This window comes from Acanthopagrus latus, chromosome 7, assembly GCF_904848185.1.
Source record: "Acanthopagrus latus isolate v.2019 chromosome 7, fAcaLat1.1, whole genome shotgun sequence".
Taxonomy (NCBI): Eukaryota; Metazoa; Chordata; class Actinopteri; order Spariformes; family Sparidae; genus Acanthopagrus; species Acanthopagrus latus.
The window spans coordinates 16,199,309-16,224,293 of record NC_051045.1 but is presented as its reverse complement, the minus strand read 5'-3'; the positions used below and the strand labels follow the sequence as shown (position 1 = coordinate 16,224,293).

Here is a 24,985-nt window from a genome sequence, read left to right as displayed (position 1 = left end):
AAAAACAAAAGAGCCTTAGAAAAATATATTTATCATCAAAATACGAACAATCAGTAAGGAATATTTACTGGCTAGTTCCTGGTTCCTTGAAGCCTTTTAAGTGAATAGTTAATTGAACCATTAGTCTCTTTTCAGTGATATTAAATTATACAACACTTGTCTGTCATCTGGTGGAGAGACTCAGCAAAGACATCTTCACTGGTAAAAAATCAAGATGTCTTCTGACTGTTTCTGAAAGGAAATCCCATCAAGATAATTTATAAAGATATCAGTGTATTTTTACCGAAACACCTTAAAGGTGGTTTGCTTCTCTTTTTTTTCCTGTATATTTTTTTCCCCTTCTTCTGTCTGATATGATCATATATTTGCAAGATGTGATATTTTAAAATAAGATATCTGTCCATTAACACAAGGGCATGTCTTTTATGCACTAAAATAATGCAAGTTTATTGTTGCTTTGTATTTCTGTTCATTTAACATTTTCGCAGATATCAGATCTTTGTTTTAAAAAATGGTATTTTCTCTTATCTGTACTGTATACATGAATGGGAATCCTCTCGGCAACTTTAATACCTTTCACCTTTGATTGAACCTCTTGTCCTACAGTCCCAATGGCGACCCCGGCATTTTGTTGTACTTCGGAGCTGGCGCTATATTTGGCTGGCAGTCCCTTATAGACGATTGTTCATATGGAATGGAAATTCAAACTATATTCAGCTTTCATGTTTTCATATAATTCATGTCATTGGCACCTTTTTCTGTCATTTCTTGTTTTCTTTTGTTGTGTGCTATTTTCAGCACTATACAACCCTTTGTCATAACATGTCTGATTGTACTGATAATTATAGAAACTAATTTCTTTAACACACATTTCCTTTTTTTTTTTACAGTCATTAGTCCTTGTTTCAAAAAAGATTTTTTTTTTATCCCCTTTTATTATATCTCTGAAGAAGAATTTAGTAATTGTCTTCTGACTGCCCTTGTCTAACTTATTTTTTCAATTGGTCGACTAACAATCGTCATTACGGTCTTTGGCATATTAATGTCACCAAGAATTGTTGTGAATACAGCAATTTAAAGAAAAATGAGACAATGTGAAAGTTGCACATAGTGTATTAATGGTTTTTCACACTCCCATTGTTGGACTGATGATTTCAAAAATTGTCCTTGTTCTGTACATATCTGTACTATATGAATATATTTACTTTTCCATGCATGTCCAAGTGAAATACTATGAACACTTACAGTGCTGCAGTTTTAATTAAAGAAACTACATCTTAATGAACATTTATGAAGTTTTTGTCTGATGGCTTTCAGCTGTGATTCACACTAGCATAAATAAGTGATCTATACATTTACTGTTCTGTACTTTACATGAGTATTTCAATATTCTGCTTCTTTCGACTTTTCACTTTCACTTTGTGAGTGGAGGACGGCTTTGAAACTTAATTTTCACCTTTATGTTTGGAAATAATATTTAAAGAAGATGTAATCAAACATGTATCTTTACTACTACAACTCTTACGATACATTTTTTAAAAAAAATGTGTTTGATTACCTTGTGTTGTGTGCTAAAGACATGTGTGTACATCAGAGGCTAGACTCAACAGTATTTTGCTATGGCCCTGCTTTGAAGTTTATGTTTTTGTAAAGCACTCGAGTGAGTTTGGAGAGACAAAAAGTGACAGTAGCCTACAATTATGCTGTTATGTTAAGTTTGCTTTGAAGCTCGTTCTCCTTGTGTGACGACGTCCATGTTTCTCATAAGGAAAACATGATCGTAACTTTTTGTAAGCAGCCTTTAATTGCAGGGAGGGTGGTTGGAAGGATATATTTATTTTTTATAATGGTTACAGTCAGGATGCCACATTGGCCTTTTGAAGGTGACCATGAGTAACAAAAGCAGAGTAATGTTCAGGACTTGTACTAGAGCAGCAAATGATTGATCTTCCAACTTCTTCTGTGCAACAAAAATGTGGCATGTTGGTGGTTTGGACTAGAGGCCAACCAGTATTGAATTGTCGGGCCGATGTTGATACCAGAAGGATGGAGTAAAACATTCCGACATCAATAATTGGCTAGCATTCTTAGTTACATGAAATACATCCATTGACACACATTTCTTGCAATGATGCCTCAGAAGTGAATATCATACAAAAGTAAAGGGAGGCAGTTAAACAATAAACGTAATCGTCCAAAATGACTTCAGTATGCTTAAACTGTAAACTTCTCTGGGAATTCCCTACATTATACATTTACCTAAGCATCTACTTTTTTCATTATGTTCTGTAAAAACAACAAAAGTTTTTATGTTGGACATCCCCTCGATCACTGTGGACTTTTGATGGGCATTCTCCACCATTTTCTGACATTTTATAATTCAAACAGTTATATGAGGAAATGATCTTTAGTCTCAGCACTGCAGTCTGCACATGCCAGAGTCATTACATTGTATTTACTCTAGAAACTAAGAGGCCTGATACTATTATGGCATAACATCCTGTCCCAGTTTTAATGTGCGTCAGTTTGTACAGTGTGATCACTTTTGTAAAATCAAATATATTTAGGCCTACACTGTCATATTCAATTATTTAAATAACCACACACAGTGTTGGACTTTTGGGCCTCTTGTGCATGTCCCTGCTTTGCATTGTTCCTGTCATAGCTTTAAAGGATGTGTGCACCCAAAAATTAACATTCAGTCATTATATGTACTTACCTTTACAATTACATCATTTTCCAGCAAAACACTCACATTAAACTCCCAGGTGACCCTTCAGGAGACCACAATTACTATTATGTAGGAGGATAAGAGTCTGTGTAGAATTCTCTAAATTTGGATAACAAATATGGGAAGACTGCGGTGCCAGGATATCATACAAAAGGTACACCAAAGCAATCCTGATGATTCAACCATTATCTACTCAACCCCACGCCCATAGAAAGTCTACCAAACATTTGTGGAGCTTTGCAGAATTCCCAAATTGATTGGAAAACCTGTTATTTACACCCTCAACATGCTTTTAGCTTAGCAGCTGTAGTGAAAATGTTGGCTGTAAAAAGTGTGTAAATAATTTCCTTACGGATCAATTTTGAGATCTCATGGCTTCTAGAGACTCAGATTATGCTGGACAAACTGTATATAGCTATTTCATGCTTTATTCAGTTGTGTTTTTTAGATTTTGGATTTGAAAGTCCCCAGGTACTTCATTTGAATACCGAAACTCTGTTTTGCCGTTTGCTGTATTTCAGTGACAAAAGCTTTTTTCAAGAAAGTTTCCTGAGATGGAACGTGGAAAGTTGGACAGATACAATGGCAAACATGGTTTCAGTTGATTTTCCCCTTCATGTTTTGACCACAGTCAGTTAATGCCCATTTTAAGCATTTCTCTGCGAAATTAGAATCTTTTTGCCCCTTACTATAAATTATTGGAGTGAGAGCTTGAGCTGACAATGACTGAATTTTCATTTCTTTGGGTGAATTTATCCTTTAAGTAGGACATCATAGCACATTTTCCTCACCTCCTTAATACCGACATTATATTAATCTCCTGAAAGTCCAAAGATCCCAAAATTGATTTGAAAACATTTTATCTACACTCTCAACATGCTTTTAGCGCAGCAGCTGTAGTAAAGATTTTGGCTTTAAAAAGTGTGTGCATAATTTCATTACTGATCAATTTGGGATCTCGTGGCTTCTAGAGACTCCAGTTATGCTGGTCAAGCTGAATGGAGCCATTTTATACTTTATTCAGTTGTGGGGTTTTTTTTAGATTTCAAAACAAATCCCCGGCTACTTCATTTGAATACAGCAAGGCTTCTTTTGTTTTGAAGCTCCAGAAATGTTGCGAGGACTGTAAAACTTCACCCGGATTTATACCGGCATGGGGGTGAGTTGATAATGACATAATTTACATTTTTGGGGTGAACTTATCCTTTAATTAAGTAATACACCATGGCACTTTTTCACCCCTGCTTGAAGAGCCCAGTGGACGTTTTATGTGTTTCTAGCTGAGAAAACGTCACGGTGAGCTCGCACATCACCAGGAGGATGGATGCTGTGTGTGTTTTACCCATTGGGACGCCAGAGGGAGCAACAGTTCCGGTGTGTGTGTGTGTGTGTGTCGGCTGGATGCAGTGAATCAACGTACAGGCGAGGTAAACGCCGTCACGTGACCGCTCGTTGCCGTTGGTGAGTTTTCCCCATTATGGCGGAGGGGCCAGCCGTGCGGATGGACTGTCTCTCCCACTCTGATGCTTGTTTTGTGTCTTAAGGGAGGGCGTTTTAATTTTTGTTTTTTAACACTTCTCCGCGACAGCCCGGCGTGTTTTCGACTCGACTGTCCTCGGGTTTCTCGGCGAAGTCATGGCAGACCGCGGCGTGGATTTGTCCGCCCTGCCAAAAGAGGTTAGAGACCAATTGGCGGAGTTGGATCTGGAGCTGTCTGAAGGTAAAGGAGGGGAGGGGAGCTGGCGGGGAGGAGTGGTGGTGGGGATGCTATAGCTGTTTTTTTTTTTAAAGCTAGCTATGTGCCTCAGCTGTCTGGGCTAACCAGCATCGATTAAACCAGTAGTTTCCCGTCTCCTGTTCTACTTCACGTATATGATGAATTGAATGAGCGCACCGGCACTCCAGTTAGCTTATTCTGTGCTAATACAGGATGTGGGCAGACGAGCTAGCAGAGCATGGGGAAGGCTTCCATCCATTTCTTCGTGCCTCCTTTATCCTTAACGACTCAGAGCAAAACGTCGATTTAAAGACGTGTTTCTGTCCATAATCTCCTCGTTTGTGGAGTTATTGAACGTCAAAGCCGTAGCTCAGTGTGTGTGTGGGGCTGTCTGACAGACTGGCATGGCCAGAGGCAAGGTCTGGCTATCAGGGATTTGACCCTTCTCCTGTCATCTTTGTTATACTCCTTCATAGGGTTAGACTTTGATTCATCAGGGACTTCCGGTTTGACATCATTCAGGCCTTGTTCTTGGCGTCTGTTTTCTAGGTTCCAGCTTGAATATATTCATTTCAATAAAGCTGTGAGTCATTGTGAGTAGTGTTGAGGAGTAATGACAAGGCCTCCAGTCATCTCCTGCCCTGGTGTCATATGAAGGCACAGACTGTTGTGAATGACTGTCAGTAATTATCAAACATGACCTCAGTGAGGTTCATCGGAGTGATCATCAAGATGTGTACAAAGCCTTATACACCTGTGTAAACCTGCTATTACTTGAATTATAGGTTTACTATCTGCCCTGCTGTAACAGTGTCAGGTGTCTGCGTCCATCTACATGTTTGTTTTGCAGTAGATGGGTGATGGTGGATGTGTCTATTATTGTATTTCAAAATTATAACAATCATTCATTTATCCAAAGCATAGTGCAAATGAACCCCTCCCCCAGAGCAGCTGGGAGCCCCTGTACTGCTCTACACCCTTTAGCACACATTGTCACATCCCTGACAGTATCCCCCCTGCCCCCTGCTTCATAGCACCTGGGTTACATTCTTCCTGTGGAGTCGATCGAATCCAGTCGTCCTGCGCTGTGACCGCTCAGTGTCCACCTATCCATGCTGACTGACAGTTGATTATTTTAAGTGGTGTGAAACTGATAACCAGTATTTGATATTTTCCCACTCATGTCTGATTGGCACCATTATTACTGCGCACTTTGACTCTTAACCATTTCATTTATGCCCGTGATAAGGCCTTAAATGTCTTTTTAAAAGGAAACATGGTGCCACAAATAACCTCATGGTTATTCTGTATTTGACAGGTGTAATGATAAATAGTCCAATAATATTAAAATGCATACAAGCTAATTACTGTCGGTTATAACAATATTGAAAGGGGACGGTCAATGCCTTCCACAGCTTATATCTGCCACTATTGAAAGTAAGCTCAGGCACTCAAAAAGGCGATGAGTTAGCCTTTTTTTTTTTTTTTATATCTAATACTATGTATATTATTTTGTTTATGGCATTTCTCTGCTAAACATGGTTTCTCATGTGATTTGAACTGCCTTTACCAATTATGTGACTACTTACCAACCTGCACACTGGACATTAGTTTGTAATTAGACTTAACATTTACATTCTGACCATTAACCACAGTGTGATCAGTCTCTACACTTATCTATCTAGATGGTTAGAAGTTTGTAAGCTGTGATTGTTGCCATATTATTTATAATGTGGTTACTAGTCCTTAAGCATTACTTGTGTATTGTTGGCAATGTCATAAATCAATGATCAGGACTTGTAGCAAATTTAATTTTTACATCACTGTGATAATGAAGTACTTTAATATGTTAGGTCCTTCACTTGCTGGATGAACCCAAAGAAAAACCCAACACATTTCTGTCTGATTTGTATTGTGAATAATGATTTCTAAATGTATTTCCCTGAAAATGTATTATATTTCAATCTACATAAATCCTGTTATATAAAATGACATACCACGATAGAGGGTGTTGTCACTATTGCTCATCGTTTTTTTGTCTTTTCATTGTTAAGTGCAGGAAACAGCCAGTTTCACATTATCCTGGTTTTCCTATTCACCAGCATTGTATGTTAACATTGAAGGAATATTTTCAGTCTTGAAGCCTCATGTGCATCTTAGCCAGCTAGCTCCTCTATGACTGCATGTATGCGAGATGTCATCATCATATGGGCTATTTTTCTTGAGTCCAAAACAAGACCTCCTCTGTACCAAGTGGAAATGCCTGTTCCTGCGTTGCTCGGATAAGAACAGAGGCCTGCCAAATGGCCTCTTAAAAAGCAACCCATTTCTGCTAGCCCCCTGTGACCATGGGGACACAATGAGGACCATTCAGCTGGTCTGGCCGCCGTGGCCAGGAGCTCTGCTGCCATTTAGGCCATTCAGCTAAACCCAGCCTTTGTGTGCACATTGGAATGAGCTGCTTCCATAGGAAGAGAAGGGAGGGGCAGATGACTGGTCAAACTTGAGAAGATGACGTGCAATGTTTACTTCTGAAGGGAGTGGTTCAACCCTCTCAACCTGTCATCTCTCAGCTGGGCCAGGGGTAAAAGGTCATATCTGGTCCTTCCCTGTAACTAAACTACCTGGTTGACGGTCCACACCAACTGTCAAGCATGCTGCCCTGTAGTCTAATGTTGCTGAACCAAGCAAAATTCCACACAGATGAGTTTTTCATCTGTGATGATCTAAACCAAGTTGCTGTTCTGACATGAAAATACACCTTGAAACCATTGGCATTTCCTCCCATGCTGATTATAAGTTTTTAAACTTAGGAGCACTTGTGTCTGTGTTCATGTGGAGTCTTACCCTCTGTTTGCACCAGTGATCAGTATGTGGAGACTGAGAGTCCAGATTATTGCCAGTTGCTTCCTTTCTAGGCCAATCATCCAGTTAACCGGCCATCCAGCATTCAGATGTAGCAGAAGCATGCTTGGCTCATTGTTGTATTGACAGCGAGGGCCATCAGTCGAGGATGACAGCACTGATATGGCCCCCGTCTGTATCAGCCATCAGGGCAAAGCCAGACGGATCCTTGAGGAAGACTCTCCTCCCAACAGGGGAGGACGTCTGTGAAAACATATCTCTGCTCTCTCTGTATTATTTATGAATGGGATATGCAGCAAACTGGTGGTTTTTTATGTAGTTGGGCAAAGAGCTTATTTTGAGACACAATACAGACGTGTGATAGGGACTTCCTCAAACTCAAGCTCATGTGGTGCAGAGCTCTTCTTTGTGAGGTTGAGGTCTGTGCTGGCAAACAAAAATAGGAATAAAAGGCTCTGTCCCACCATTGTAAAGGTGAAATTTCTCCCCAAATTCAAGTCATTCACAGCCTTTATATCTACATTATGTTCGTACTATTGTCCTGCAAATGGGGTGGGCAGTATGCTCAGAATTGATATTGTTATAATTATCTCAGCATTATCTTCTTTCTTCTTACATGTATTTGTCTTTTTAAAAGCCCATTATTATGGCCCTTTTGACAATTGACAGAGAGAGACAGGAAACGAGGGGAGGGAGAAAGGGGGATGATGACATGCAACAAATGTCCCCAGCCAAAGTAAACCAGGAACTTCACAATTACAGACTACACCACTGATTCCCATGATCCTATTTACAGTGTTCAAAATGATATGTTTACCCTATTTAGTCAAATGGTTTTTATGGAACATAATGCTATAATTAAAAAAAAAAAAAAAAAAGAAGAAGAAGTAAGATTTCATACTGTTAGGGATTTTGATAGAATATAGTAACTCATTTATTAGATCATTGAGTGTCTAAAATAAGGATTGAGTTCTGGGTCTGAAAAATGAAGCCAATCAAGAAGTGCCTTAAACCTTCATTATTTCAGTAGGCAGACTCCCTTGGTTTGGCCTGATTGTGTGTACGCTTAAGAGAAAACAAATGTATCTTTCGCTTAATTTATTACCTCAATGAACTGTGTCAATAAGTTTATGGTCTCAATCAAGTTTGTATGTAATGCAGTAAGATGTTCATTTAGTAAATTACTGTCCAATTTTGAGTAAAATAGATGATTAATCGGGGTATACTGTAGGGTGTGGCTACGTTGTGGATGTTAAGTTGACACCACAGCGTGTCATCAGGTTCTCAGTCAGATCCAATCAAGTAGATATCCTCCTCAGCTCTGCCCTGTCATCTATGGTCACTTCTAGCTCCAAATAACCAAGAGAGTGCCACTGTATTGCCAAACTCAAGGCTATAATACAATAATCCTCATTATACATATGTAGCAACAACTTTGATACCTCATCATGAGTAATATTGATCATAAAGATGATGATAAACACTAAAGTTGATTCATTGTCCAGTCCTACATGCAAGACAACTTTCAACCTAAAGACTTTTCATATCCATTTTTGTTTTCCTGTGCAGATATGTGGGTAGTATATGTATCTATTAGCGCCCAATAGGTCAGAATCCAAACGGCACAGATCATCTTCCTCACAGCCTTAGAGCCAAGGCCTCAGGTCCAAGCAGATGGTTGGGTACTCTTGGCAAAGGTCTTTCTTTATGTGTGTCAGTGTGTGTATACAGTATGTTCACACATCCAAATGTGTGTGCGCATGTGTCATAATACTGTTATACTGTGAATGGTTAATGATTGCTTCAGTCCCTTTTTCCTCCTCCAGACCTGTTGTCAGCTGAATTATTCACATGCTCTCATTAAATACCAGGACACCCTCACAGAGTGGTGTGGGTGTGGGTGGGTGTGTTGGCGTGTGTGGTTAGTGAGCGTGACTTGTTAATGCTCCCCAGGTAGAAGTTGAGGCACGCATAGAAAAAAGAAGTAAAACTGACTCCTTTGAATTAGTGCCAGGAGATGTATTGACATCCCACTCATCAGCCCTCCGGACCTGCACATCTCTGGTGTGGGAAACAGCAGAAGATGCTGAACTCGTTCAGCGAGCTCACATGTGATGTCAGGAAGGGCTGGGCAGTATGGCAAAAACCAACAATATGAGTTCAGAATTGTTTTTGTCTTACACTGATCCCATTATGGTGAAGAAAAGCCCCGTAGTATTACATGTGAAAACATTCAGATAAGGAGTGGGGATGGGGTGTAGCGATCAGATCATACATCGATACATGCATGATATATCTAACGATTCAACAATTTACTACCATCGATGCAAAGTGCAAACAGGTTACACCTTTATTTTGAATTCCCTGATTCTGTAAAATGTACATGATCTTGTATTAATCACAAGCCCTCGAATTGAATTGTATTGAAATCATATCATGGCAGACTTTGTGATACGTCAAATAGTGTATCTTTATTTCAGTACATCTGACAAAACTGTAACTGATTTTCTTTCTATGTAATCACACTTTTGTCAGAATCATGGATATAGAGGACAATCTTGTTAAATGATAGCACACTGTGATCATATTGAATGGCCCCTGACACAGTTTTTATAATGGTGGCACCAGCACATAATTTAGGTACCCAAAAACACATTTTACTTTTTATTTTCTTTAGTTTCTAGTTGTCTAAACAAGAATTGCAATAATGTGTACAGGCTACATTTTTTCTGTTTAATTTTAAACACCAGTGAGACTAATAGGATTTTTTAAGTTGCATCTGACAGATTTTTTGGCTCATGTGTTACCAAAACATTCACTCCCTGAAGCCCTGATATTGTCACAATATTAGTCCACCAAAACTGATAAATGATCATATTTAATAACTATGAAGTCCTAATGTCAGTACTCATGTGTTACTGTGCCTTGCTGTGGAATAGGGCATGTGGAGTGTCATCGAGAACCTTGGTTCCTGAGCTTAGCAAGCATCCACTCCTCTGAGGCACCCTTGAACAGAAATGGGGCTGCTCACTGTCTGACCTTGTGCTCTGTCCTTCCTGTGGAGACAGGCACGCTAACATAAATGTTCCACAAGTTGTTTTCTTAAAATTAACACTAACATTCATCCATTGCTGTGAGATGTAATGTGTTAATGTATGGCATAGTTTGCAGAAACACAGCAGTCTCCTGGTTGTTGTAAACCTGTCACTGAGTCACTGTAATTAGGTGTGTACTGCTCTCCAGGGCAAATCCACTGCGAAGTGAGGGAACCTGTTTTAGACTCCTGTCTCACTGGGCTGTTTACTGACTTGTCAGCCGTGATGCCACCTGTGACTCACCAAAAAGGGGAAGAGTGAATGGGGATTTTGTGATATTGGACCCTTTTTTTCAGTCTCCATGACACCCACCTGTATTCGACGCTTGACCAACTTCTGGATCAAATAGGCTGAAGATGACAGTGAAGCGCCTCTCTGATGTTCAATTGTGCAATCTTCCCACTCAGTAATTTTGCTTACAGTCATTTATATAGTCAGGGGCCCAGGCCATGACACGCCAGACAATCTTGACTGATTTATATCTCATAGGCTAAATGGTGAACCAATTGGTGGCATAACAGAGATCAAGTCTAGTTATGTTTTCATGGTGTCAGAGTGTGCGAGCTGATACACAGCCCCTCTGATGTATCGCAAGGCCATATCCACTGCCCAGCAGGCCATGTGACTGTGCTAATGCTGAAGAATGCTCTTGTGCATATAAATAGACCTGGCTGGCAAGACAAATTCTCTTTCATGCCTGAGGAGGAGAAAACAAGCATCTCTTTGACACAAAAGCTCCACCATTATTGCAGTGGAGGCCACCCTCTCAAAGTCCCAAGGAGTCAGTCCTAATTGTGTGTATTTCTTTCTCGCTGAGGCTAATGTTCCTGGCTAGTCGACAGCAGCCAGAAGAAAACACTTCCACATCCAACCAACTGGCAGGTTGGCTGCTGCATGTGGGTCACTGTTACGCCCATGGGTTGTGTGTGAAATACCACGGCCCGTTGAGAACTGCCCGTCTCAGGCCAATCAGCCTGCTGTTTGACCCATGGAGAAAGTTGCTAAAGGTCTGCTAATTGTTAAAGCATCATACCAGCAGTTAAAGATATTTGTAGCATGTTACCAGCAAGCTTGGAACACTTAAGGGATATTCTGGTGTAAGTTTAATCCATGGTCCACCTTGACACCAAGTAAGAACCCCCCTTGAGAGATCAAGTTTGCAGGCCATATTACGTAGTTTTAGCAATCTCAGAAATGACCCCACGATAACAATACATTGCAGTCTATGCCCTCAGCAAGAAACTGCCATCAAAAAACCACAAATAATGCTCAGAACAGCACCAAACGTTAGCAACAGTACAAATAGGTTTGCAGCACATAGATCGAGGCATCAAATGTCTGCTAGCTTAGCCGGATTGCTATTGTAAAGCGAACACAATTTACCACTCTCCTGCCGCAGCTTCCTGTTGTAGGGAAGTCCCTGCGAGTCGATTACCGAGTGCAGTTAGAAATGCTCACTTCCATTCTTTTCCCTGTCCGCTCTCAATAATAACTGTTATAAGCTGGTAAGCAAGACACATATGAACTTTGGTTGCATTTCCATGGAGTAATAATCATACATTTTCATCCTTGAGCTGCGGAACTCTACTGCACTCGGTAATCGACTCACAGGGCTTCCCCACAACAGGAAGCTGCTGCAGGAGAGTGGTGATGCCTCAAACTATGTGCTGAGACCCTGTTTGTACTTTTGCTGAAGTTTGGTGCTGTTCTGAGCATTATTTGTGGCTTTTTGATGGCAGTATCATCTTGGAAGTGTATACTGCAATGTATTGTTATTGTGCAGTCTTTCCTGAGGTTGCTAAAACTACGTATCTTGGGGTGGGGGTGGGGGGGTCTTACTCAGTGTCACGGTGTGTTAGACCATGGATTAAACTTAGACCGGAATATCCCTTTAAGACTTTAAACAGCAGTATTGCTGAGGATGTTTAGAGTGATTACAGGCAGCCACAGGCTTTATTTCATGCTAATATACTATAAGTACTTCAGCAGAGTGAGTATTTGGTCAACTTTATTTGTTTTCAGAGTCGTGTTATTATCATGTGGTGATGCAGGTGCTAAAATTGAGTGTTTACAACCAACCCGTGGGTATGTCCAACCGTTCACGGTTGATGAGATGATCAGAGCAGCAGGCGCTGTGATGCAAGAAGCTACCCAGTTCACATTGTTCCTTTCACTTTCTTCATGTTTGCTTCAAGATTTGACATAGCCTGTGGCACCTGACTTGTAAACATCATTGTGTTTACAAGTGTGATTCTTCCTTTCAAATCTTCCTTGAAGCAATCAGGAAGGAATATTTTTGTTGGTCTGAAAAAGGGCTTTCTCTCTCTGTGCATATATCACTAGGTGTGCCATTGGTTGGATTTACATAAATGTATGACATTTTTGCATATTACAAACAGTCAAAATATTTGACATACTGGCACCCTGACAGTAGTACAGGAATTGTGAATAGCAAATCAAAAATACATACTTTCACCTACCTGTTGTGCTGTTTATTCATTTAGCTTGCTTTGGTATGAGTTGCCAAGTTTTGGTGATGTGGGTCATGGAATATAATGGCACTAGATGGCACTCCACTTGTGGTGCTTAGAGCGGCAAAAAAAAAAAGAGACACATTTGAGAAATTGAACAATGAGATGAATTAAAATCTGTGAATATTTATTTGCTTTAAATTCAGTCAGGTCCTTTATCAACACAAGACTTGGATGCTAGAGGGGAATTTCTGATATTTGGATTGTTAAAGACATTATTCCATTTCAGTAATAAAATGATGTTGGAAGATAATTAAAAAAGCTTCTCCACAAGATGAGATTGTAAAAATGGTGCATACAGATGAGTTGATTGTGAAAATAGATGACAGTTCTCACTATGAATGGGTGTAACTGAAATCAGAGCTCCGACCATTAACCCGCTGTATGTTGTAAATCATGAAATTCATGCTCTCTCGTTCTCTCTCTCTGGCACTTCAGCTGATCAACCACAGCTGATCACTACAGCCTTTGAAGAGGGTGTGGAGAACACAGGGTATTTTCTCAGCAGCTGGTCAGTTTCTATATATGAAAGCTTAGGCCTGCGTCACAGGAAGGGCTGATGGGAAACCAGAGCTCAAGGGTAAAGCAGTCCTGGTGTATAATGTACAATGAAAGTTTCCAAAAGGTCAACTGCTTTCTCTGCTGGTCACTCATTGGGTTATTTTTTTCTGTTGGACTTGAGCCTTGCATTTGCCAAAGGCTTATTGAAATACCCAGCAAGTAGAAGTCCTCAGGAAACCCCCTGAACGAGCTGATGTGTATCTCCCCTCTTGGCCCCTCAGAACACATTGTGTTTGAGCTTGGCTTGTAGTCATGGACCCCTTTAATTCAACTCCCAAGAGAAAGAGGTAAAACAAAGGCCATGAAAACACATCGAAAGGGTGGGGCTTCAACCTCTTAATCCTAAACTGTCTATAGCACAGGCTCCTGGACTGGCAAGGTTCATCATACTGTATGTTTGTTACCTTGAATGGAAGTATATGGTTCACTTTTTGACTCTTGGTTAACACCACAGTCCTGTCTAGGTTGGTATTAGTCATTTCAAGTTGACTTTATTAAAAAAACTTTTTCATGTAAAGCCTGATCTGTGATGTTATGACTGTTATGAATATTTCATCAAATTTTGTAATGCTAGCATTGAATTAGACTGTTATGATTTGTGGACCTTAAGATCTGCCACATGCCACTGAGAGTAGTGACAGTACATCAACACAGTGTTTCTCTCACTCCAGTGTCAGTAGGAGGCCCTTGTTCATCTCAGCTGTAGGTTTTTGGCGAGCTGCATGCTCCCACAGACTGTGACGACTGATGACTGTTGTCTGGATGTTATCAACATCGGTTTGCTGTCAGTGTGGTGAAACAGCCACACGAGTTAAGTTATATCCCAAGATTATCCAACTGACCTTTCTCATGAGACTCAGATCATGTGCACAAGATTCAAGATTCAAGATTCAAGAAAACTTTATTTATCCCGAGGGAAATTGTCGTGCAACAGTAGTAAAACAAAGTGAGAAAGGAATACAAAAGTAATAAATAATAGTAAAGTAATAAATGAACAAGTTACTAAGTACACAGAATGTAAACCAACAGTGAGCAGCATAAAACTGAAATAAAAAGTACACAATAAGATTGAATAAAGTGACAAGTGTAAGTATAAGGTGATAAAAATAATAAATTTAGCAGCAGCATGAAATAGCAGCAGTTTACTAAGTCCAGTGCATGAGATTTACAGGGTCCAGTGCACACTCATTAAGTGATGGAAGTGATAGGAAATGATATTGATTTGTATATTCACTTGTATTATTTCCTTTTTCTTCCTTTTTCTCTAATGTTGCTTCAGTTTATGGAAGCAAAACGGACAGAGACAGAAACACTGCCTCAAGCCTTCTTTTGTAATATGTAACAATAATACTTTAAACAAATGTGTAGATGTTGATGAGGACAAAGTCAAAGTAATATTTGGATATATGTGGCATTATGTTGCTTACAGCTGTCAGTTTAAAATATGTTACAGTGGTTGGCATATATATTTACTTTGCAGGGAGTTTTTGGTGGTTTCTGGACATACGGTTTTCTAATGTACCTGTGCTAGTGAAGAAGTAACATCTTTAAGCTGTATCAGGATTATACCAGTTTTAAATGCCTCTCATCTTACCTCACTTCAGTCACTACACTGCCATCTTATCCCCTACCTGCTTTTGTTGTAGTGAGTAGCTTGTTGCTAACCTTGCCTCACCACCGCTCCCCTGTGACCTCACGCCTTCAGTTCCACAAGAGGTGGAATGTTTTGGCGGTTGCAAAGTTGACATACATCGTTTCAGCCTCTTCTTCACCGTGCAGTGTTTTTTCCTCAGGGATTGCACCTTGTTGAGCGTCCCCGCAGATTTAGAGCTATCATTTTCAGAGCAGCGATGGATTCCCATCCCGATGACAGGCTGTTTAATGACTGTGAGCAGTGGGTGGTGTGAGGTCAGGACTGTGATCTGTCCAGAGAGTGGAACGTAGGCAATAAGGCAGTTTAAGTCTCAGCTGTAGACTCCACGCCCGGGATGTGAGTGTGTCTCAAAGGCCACTCACGGCCTCTTATGAGTGTATAATATTGATTTAATGAGTCAGCTGCCTGGTTAACATTCCTCCTTGTACATTAATGCCTGCTTTTAACCCATCATCCATGAGCTATTAAGCAGAGTCAAGGAGCAGAGATTGGAACATGAAGATATTGCTAAGCTAAGTTTGGCAATATATTTGGCAAATATATTGTCTTGCGTACTCATTGACTTGTGTGTTCAAGCTAATGAGCAGTCGACAGATGACAGTTGGGTTGATGTACAAGGCTCAACGAACCTCTGCCTCACACTTCTGACCCCTGTGCCTCTTAACTACTACACTGCCACACTGAAAGGTGATACCTTTCATTCACTGTCACTGCTCACTCTGCTCTGGTTACACAGCAATTCTGAATGCTGAAGCAATGCTTTCCCTCATTTTTACAGTTTGCTGAATAATGTTAGAGTCAACCCACTGACCCTGTTACACTGTAAAATAATTGCGCCACACTGGGCAGTTTCATTCTGTGGAACAAGGCTTTTAATAACTGATCATAGTACAAAGATTTTAAACATAACAACTCTGTTCCAGTCAGCTATGACGATAGTGATGTCTCCATCAATGTATCTTTACTAGGTACAGGGTGAGAGAATGGCAAAATTTGGAAAAGCTTTCTCAATTTGAAAGGAAAAAAATGTTTCTGCTGACTTCAAAAAAAGAGTTGATGGAAGATGGAAACACCTTTTTCCGTCTTAAGTTTTGATGTAGTGAACATTCAAATCTCATGACTGATAAACTGTTTCCCCTGCAAGACAAGTTAAATATGACACATTATTTGTGGTTTGTTAACTGTTTTGTAAAGCAAGCAGTCAGAAGGAAAAGCAGTTTCTTTGCTCAAGAAAACTATCCTGAGCCTGACTGACCTGTTTGCAGAGGTATTGAGCTCTGTTACAGGTTTGAACTGCTACTGGAAGATCTTTACATTGTTAGATGCTTCACTGTATTTTACTTGTAAAATGTCCTTTAATTGCTAAATTCTTCAAGATGGCGATGGCGAGTGAAAGTAGCTGAGTTTGACGCATAATGCAGTTGCTTTGTTGGCCATGTTTTAGTTTGGAAATAATTGAAATCAGTCCTGTTTATAGTAGCATATATCTAGACAGCTATCTCTACTGTGGCCTGTTGAAAAACTGTTCAGTGAAAAAGACCATTTATGCCCGAGAGAAAAAACAATGGTGTGCATGTATTTTATTTTTATCCATTCATTCTTGGTCATGTCAAATCACTGATAAAGGGTCATTTTGTGTAATTCTCATGTTTGCCGCTATGTGTCCGGTGCTACTCGTTTATGTGTTGAAAACGGCAATGCTTGTTAAGACAACCATTCTTTGTCAGACTTGTTGAAAAATAGTGCAGTGAGTAATGCTGATTCACTGTTTTGCCAGGGGTTAGAGAGAAGGTAGATACCACTCACATGTCTGTGTGCTTTGATGTTAAGTTAAGCTAACTGCCTCCTGGGTAGTGTCATTTTTCAAATGATCTGATAGTTATAAGTCTTATTTCTTCAAAAGGTCGACATATTACTTTAAGTTTAAAGAACATAAGTGAAACATTTTTTGTCACAGAAATATCTCTGCAGCAGTCAGTGCCTTACAGACCTTTTTCATAGTATACATTTTGACTCATCATTGCAGGAAAAGCACAGGTGTTACTAAAAATGTTAACAGTGGTTCAGTTTCCCAGTCAGCAAATGGAACTGGCTGACATAAATTGAATGAAGCCAATAAAGCACGGGTGTAAGTAATTGTAGATATTAGCAGTTTTAACAACCATGTCAAAATGTCTCCTATGACAATGATCTATCAGTAGATCATGTGATAGCACCAGCACAGTAATATTTTTAGGCAGTTATTGTTAAGTATTTTAAGGTGACAGATAATCCACCAGAAATCAATCTGGGATTTGGCCTGTCACATGAGGTGTTCTCACTCATCTGTGTGCACCTAATGCCACAAGCAGCTAGATAGTTACTTAACAGCCCAGTGTGGTTATAGTGTGCTTCAGGGCGGCCTGACTGAAACGTAAGCTACCTTAACCTTTGCTGCTCACTAAGATCCAGACCAGTGTGTGACGTTGTCCAACTCATCTTAAATTGTTTACCAGTCTTATCACTTTGATGAAGTGATGTATTCCATCTTTTATATTGGCTCATCACTGCCAAGATTCTGCAACACGCTTGTTATTGTCTACAGGGACATATTGTGACTACACTCACTGAGTAAAAGAAGTGTATGAATAGAAGCATAAATAAGAGGGGAGTCTGATATTTTGATGAAATGTAAGTTTTGGTTTTCTCAGTGAGTCAAAAGTAGAAATGAGCTGTCAACCCTAACTGCCCCCACCTTGAAACTCACTCACTGTACCCATGCAGCAGCTCAAGAGGGCTGTCTCTGTCAAGTGAAGTGCACAATGTAATAGAATTAATGTCGGAAGTGGGGCAGTGCTCTCTGCACTCAAACAGAATGCTGTAAAAGTTTGGCAGGAACATTAGTTTTATTTGTTTGACAGAAATAACATCAGGATGCGAACTGACCGTCCAGTCTGATTTAGATCTTAGCAGGGCCAACACAATTGAGCTCAAGTGTTTTCATCCCCTACATGATTCGATGAAATGATTAGGTGTTTGAGTCGGGGGGCTTGAGTTGACAGTTGGCCTGCATGCCTGTGGGTGTGTTTGTTCATATGTTCGCACATGTTTTGCAATGATGATGTTTGCACTGAAGCTGAAAGAATGTGTGATTTCCTCACATTCAAGGTACTGACACAGTGACTTTGATGGGTGTATACATTGTGAGTTGCTGCATCTTTGTCTGTTTTCTATTTTTTCTCTTTCTTTCTGTGACTTCCTGTACGTCCCACCTTGCTGCTTCCCCACCTATGCGACATGGTTTTACTTTCAGTTGTCAATACTGATCACACCGTGTTTTACATCCTCTTTTAGTATCTACACTCTGATTTACTATGTGTTCTGAGTTTGAGGTAGTGAGTCTGTCCCCTGCCCTGTCTTTGTCCTAGTCTTTGCTTCACTTAACTGAGCTCACCCTGCAAAGAGGAGTCTTTGTCTCTGTTACTATGCTGTGTTCAGCCTCAGAGGCTTGAAACAAAGTTATCCAGCTAGCTAGATGGAGGGAGCTAAGACAAGAAAATGCAAATAACAACGACATGATCGAAAGAAACAAACTGATAGCAGCCAGCAGGAAAAAAACCCTGTTGCCACCAGTATATCCAAGCATCTTGGGTTCACTGAACTGGGCAGATATAATCAACGAGTTTCCCGGCAAGGTCACTATTATGCATTGAGCAGAAACAAACTTCTTTTCAGTTTCTCTTCAACATGTCACAAACACTAACAGCTCCTGCCATACAGCAACTCTGAGGGGGACCCACTACTTTGTTCTCTGACTGGCAGCCTTTTAAGTCACAGTGTAACGATGGCACCCTGCTCAGAAGTCGATGACTGTCGGCCATATACGATGGAGTATGTCATCGTCTTTCGGCCCAACTCGAACTTGACAATCTTCTATCTTCTATCTGTCAGATTAGAGAAAAAGAAGATGTCTTGTTAACATTCATGACATACTGTTCCACTTAAATAAACTAGGAGTGCCACTACTACATCAGGTACATGTAGCCATTCTGGAGAAAAAATAAGATGTACTGTTCTCTCTTGCAGCAACACTTTGTTTAAGTACTTAAGCACTTATTTATGGCCGAAACTCAATCTTGACTGTCAACTGACTGTCAAGAACTGCTGGTTCCACCCTCAGAGCAACCAAACACAAACCCGATTTCTGTTTCCAATGGAGATTCTGTCAAGAGAAATTACACTCCCCCAGCCTTTCTCTCAGCTGGCCGGCAGATTTCTCTAGCCATCCAGAGATCACTTCATCCTCCCTGTCTGACTGAAAACCCCCACATGGACTAGCCGGCTCCCAGTGGAATTGTAGGCCTGCTTTTGGAGTGGAAAACATTGGTCCTGGAGGTGGGAGGCCTTTTGTACAAATGTTTCAATCAGTTTCCAGACATGGACATAATACTCCCTGAGATACAGCTCATTGCTGCAAGCATTTAATAGCTGATGATACGCTAAGAAGAAGTACCTTCAGACTTTGAGGCTACACAGTCTTAAGGGTGCAGAGGCTCATCCAGTTTTCTGGTGCAAAGAAGTTACATAAGGTACATAAAATTCTACCCAGAAACCATTCAGGATTTTCTTATAACACTGTGAGGATGACAGTTCAGATCAGATTGATAAGATCGTTTGTCAGAGCAGTGTATAGTGCTGCACCTAATGTTGGTGAAGGTTCTCAATCATCCCGGTCATGGTAATTGTAAGTGCTGTATTGTAGGCAACTGGACTTGTTTCAGTTTCTTGAGGACGTTTCGTCTCTCATCCAAAAGGCCTCTTCAGTTTTGCTCCAACTAATGATTATTTTTCTGATCAACAATTTTTTGTATCCTGATCAAATAATTCTGTGGTCTGTAAAATGTCAGATTATGTGAAGAATGCCCTTCTCAGTTTTTCAGGGTTGATGTCATCTAGCTGTTTGCTTGTCTAAGACCAAAACCTACAGATTTACATAAGCATTCCATCACATAGACAAAGATAAGCAGTATAAATCTTAACAATTCATGTGGTAGGACAGGGGAATTTTTTTCAAAATTCCTCAAATGATTGACCAGTTTTCCAGAGAGTTGCCATTTATTTGACTAGTTCATTGATAGACTTATGGCGTTGGCTCTCGCTCACAGTATAAAGAATAAATCGTGCACGGAAATGGAGATCTAGAGTATGGGAGTTTACTACCACTTTAGAGCATAAAATATGGAAATTAGCGTCTAACATCTACTTAAACTAACGACCAGGTGCCATTAAGTGGCCTTGGTGTCATACTCATTCATTTGCATTTCCTGCAGAGTGCTATTTACCCATGTTCTCAGCACAGGCAGCCCGTTGTTTTTGTGTTTCTGCTCAGAGTCTCTATAAATAAGATCCTGTGGCTGACGTTAGTTCCTCTCAGCCCATGTGTTTATGCGCGTATTTACATGTCAATGTGCAGACTGTGGCTGTTTGTGGGACTATTTCTATTTGTGCTTTGTGTGTCTCCTCGCTGTCATCTGCTCACCAAGCTCCCTACTGGGAGAATATCTTTGTTTAGTTGGTGTCTTTTTCTCGTGAGATTGAGTTGTAAGAGAGTAGTACGTTTGCATCGTGTTTGTCACAGACAATAAGACACTGATAAACAAAGAGAGCCTTGTCTGAACTGAACCAGTATTGCTGGCTTGAAGCCCGACAATGACCTCACAGGGCTAGAAGACAGTCCTACACTACAGGCTCGGAGGCTAGCTTCAATTCAGATATTTTTTGTCCTCTATCTGTCCAGACGGAGCGATGTAATCTGTTAGGTTAGATGTAATCTCAGATTACAGATTAGGATAGAGCCAAAAATGTGAATGCTGGATGATTCTCACGATGTGAAAGCAAGGTTTTATTAACCACTATCTGTGTAATCTGGGTAGTTATTTTATTGAAGTGTTTGTGTACAGTCATGTTTTTATGCGTAACCTGTGACATGTTGATGCCTGCGTGCATGCTGGGAAAGGAACTGATACTGAGACAAGAGGAAACTGTGGGTGGCAGAAATGTTTATGTCACTTCCTCCCAAAGCTGGAGGCTGCCAGGCTAATCTGCCCACGGTAATTACAGAGCAATACCAGTGGGGGGGCTAAATATGTGTTGAGTACGGGGTCACAGAGGTCTGTACATGGTATAGACAGAAATCTACCTAAGCCATATTATTTTATGAGATGACAGAAGCATTGCAACATCATGGACAGAGAAGCGAAAATATGACTCAATCATTTTAACATGGAAATGCGTGCGGCCTGTTCGTGCATGATGTTAGTGTCGTGGTAAGGTGAGGGTGCTGAGAGGCTAATCAGTTGATTCCTAAAGCCAATCAGGACCCCCCCCACCACACAAAGACACAACACAAATCTTTTACCTCTGCACCTTACTTTACTGACCTTAATCTAATTGTTCCTGCGTGTCTATGTGTGGGTGTGGGTGTTGGGGGCAGGTTGGTGGATGGCCGGGTTTTAACAGTACAGTCCAGACTGTCTCACAGAATCAATTATTAGCTCATCATTATGTGGTATAGAGGAGACATTAGCCAAGCTTTGACCTCTGACTGTTATGAATATCCCCCTGGAAACTGCTGTCTCCTTGTCTTTATTGCTTTGCTATACTGTGGGTTCTGCTAGAGTATTTTCATCATTTAGTCCCTTGATCATAGACTCCCATATTCATCTATAACCCAGGGTGCTTCTTCTATACTTAAAAAACAACTGAAGTCACTGTCATGCTCGCTTTTGCAAATTGCCAGTGGCTTTTTCATTTAAGAAAATGTGCTCTCACCACAAAACGGATAGAATTGTTGGCATTAAAAAGTGCTTTACTAAACCTCTCAGGCAGAGAGAAGTATTCTCCAAAATTACAGCAGTTTGTCACAAGCCAGCCAGCATCAGTTAGGAAGAAAAACGTCTGAGTGTAAAAGTTGGCATCAGGTGTTACTCTGATTGAAGTAATAGCTTGGGAGCTCACTGATTTTGTTGTGGGAGTTTTTATGTAAATGACTGAGACTCGTGCCAAAGTTCTGTTTGCTGATAGCAACAGATATAATTAAACTGCTCACTTAGATTATTAACACAGACTGAAAAAACCTCTTTCAAGTCCCCTTTTAATTCCTATAATAAATTAACCACTTGCTGAATTACTTGGAGTCCTGCATCAGGGTTTATGTAAATGCTTCTGCAGATAATGCAGATAATACACCAGCTGGATTCTTAATGGCTCGGAAGAACGGACAAAGGCTGTAGATATTTTGAATGTTGATGAATTATTTGATAGTTTATATCTAAGGAATTTATTCATCTTCATTTCTTTACTTCTACATACAGCTGTTCATACTCTGATTAACAAACACAGCTCTTCCCCAGCCTTGCAGACTTTTGGACAGACAATGCTCAGATCTGACCGTAAACAGGCAACAGGCCACGTGTTGCAAACTGAGCTTATAATAATAATAATTCTGAATTATCAAATGGAATAAGGTGTTTACTTGACCCATATCAAATTGGGAATACTGTCATGTTCAGAATAACAGTGTGTATGTAAACGTAGTCATTGTGTATTCCCCCCACACTGTGTGTTCTCCTTCCCAGCCCTTTCTGACTGTGTGCTGTTCTCACCACTGTGCATTACTCATCATTTGTCCAGCATTAATAAGGTATTAGTGTTCCTCTTTGGGTTTGTTTGAGAAACCAAATATTTAGTCCATTGTTAATAGTGACCTAAGAAACTGTAGTGTCAGCTGCAGTCAGATGATTCATGTTTCAGCTGCTCGGAAATGACTATCAAGGCATTGAAGCTTAGTACCCTTTAAGTACTTTGGCATCTGCACAGCTCGTGTTTTTCTTGGATTGCTTTTCATGTAAGCCTTAATCTAAAGTTATTGGGTTCTATTCCTGAAGAGCGATGTGAGAGCTATAAATCCACTTTATAAAAAGGCTGCATGATATGAGGAAAATCTGTGATGTGCAATAACATTGATGAGTGTTACAATAAATTACTAGATATTGAAGTGTGGATATTGGTTATTGGTGTGGTCAAAAATATAGATACATGTCAATTTTGAATATTTGAAACAGTTTCAGTGCTTTTTTTGCGAATTGATTGATACACCGCCAATTAAAACAAATTTAGTTTTTTTTTAGATGCTGTTGTGCTTAACAGATAGTACACAAGCTTTGTTATATTTATCTTTTAATAAAAGTCCAAAATGAATCACTTCAACATTGTGTCAATTCCACCCCATGAAATTGAAAATGGAGTTGAATGTCAGTATTTTTCAAGATATTGTGTCGAAGTTAGAAAATTGAGTATTTTGACAACACTGTAACCAGGTCTACATCTGATAGGTCTAATCGTTTCGCATGCTGAGTGTGAATGCATGTTTCTGAAATTAAATTTTTACTCAATGGCCAAGGGGACTGGTAGATGGAAAAACTCAAGTATTTTACTGTCCATAATGGCTTCAGTATCTAATTATTTAGAAAAATGCTGAAGGAAAACTGCATAAAAATGATCGCAGAAGTACTTGGGAACTTGGTGTTCAAGACAAGAATATAGTTGAGTATGATTTTCTTAAAAGGTGGTCTCTCTTGTTTTTATTACACATGTTATGAATTATTGGTCAGCACTACTTTATAATAATTTCTCATTAAGAATTCATTGTTCAGATTTAATGACAGAGGTGTCCATGGGGGAATTGGGCTTCATCCTGGTATTCATGAAGCCACTTATATTATAGCTCCACCACTCTGGACACCAGAGACAGTCAGCTGAAGGAATCCGTTGATCGTATTCATCTCAAAACATTTTAGGAAGCTGTCAAATTTAGAAAATGACCATGTTTTTGTGGCCAAAAACCTAAAAATAGAAAATGACATTACTGTAACAACAGCTGTAATTCCAGATATATGTAAATAGAAATCTGACGACCTTCATTGTATGCATGTATTGATGCACGGCACATCGATTAGCTGCACAAACACAAAGGGCCTGTTGTGTGCTGGATCAGACTGGAGAATGTGAGTGCAGATTAAAACTGAAGTGGTCGTTAATGCCTGGATTCATGACTTGTACTGTAAAATCCCTTTATGTCCGAATGTGCTTTGGCCTGCTACAATTATAGCTGTAACTGGGAATGCTGTTTATACGCGTGTCTATCCCCTCGGTGACCCTGCGCTGTCAGCTGCCAGAGGATCAGCCCCTCTATCTGACTTGTCCTGAGGTCAAAGGTCAACAGCAGGAGTGTAAAGGAAGAGCCACAGAGGTCAGTGTCATCCAGTCTTGAATGAGTTTTAAAGCAGCCGCACTGGTCACCCTGTTTACACAACCAGCTGGATATAGACAAACTCAAAGAAAGATGGCTTATGATGATTGACAGATTTTAGATGAAACGTATGCTTTTTTACACAAACCTACCACCAATCTATTTTGTGCAAGTGTAACATGTGTCTGAACAACCAAAGTCAGACGGCCCTGGTTTGACATACTGACACACATCTCAAGGGGACGGCCTGTAATGCCCACTCTGCTCCAACCTCAGTCAGCATTCATTTCTCTGTGTACTGTAGCACCCGTTAACCTGCACCAGCTGTGTACACGCACACACGCAGACACACACACGCACACACGCAGACACACACACGCACACACGCAGACACACACACACACACACGCACACACAGATACATTCGCTTTCTCCACCTCAGGGGACTTTTTGGCCAATGAGCTATTTCTCCTGGCCAGTTGGCCCTCTGTGTTAGTATGCAGTTCTCCAATCAGCACATTCCTCTTTCTCTAGACACACAG

At 40.3% G+C, this 24,985-nt stretch overlaps 1 protein-coding gene across 2 annotated transcripts in view; it reads left to right on the top strand.

The window, feature by feature from the left end:
* The first annotated feature begins 4,181 nt into the window (after positions 1-4,181).
* The window catches only part of dip2ba (disco-interacting protein 2 homolog Ba), a 46,688-nt gene continuing 25,884 nt past the window's right edge, over positions 4,182-24,985 (top strand). Inside the window, exon 1 of one of the 2 annotated variants that reach the window (XM_037104587.1) lies at positions 4,182-4,451. In XM_037104587.1, coding sequence (XP_036960482.1) covers positions 4,367-4,451 — 85 coding nt within the window. In that variant the 5' untranslated portion in view covers positions 4,182-4,366. The remainder of the gene's footprint in view (positions 4,452-24,985) is intronic. The other variant, XM_037104586.1, reaches the window with a different exon arrangement.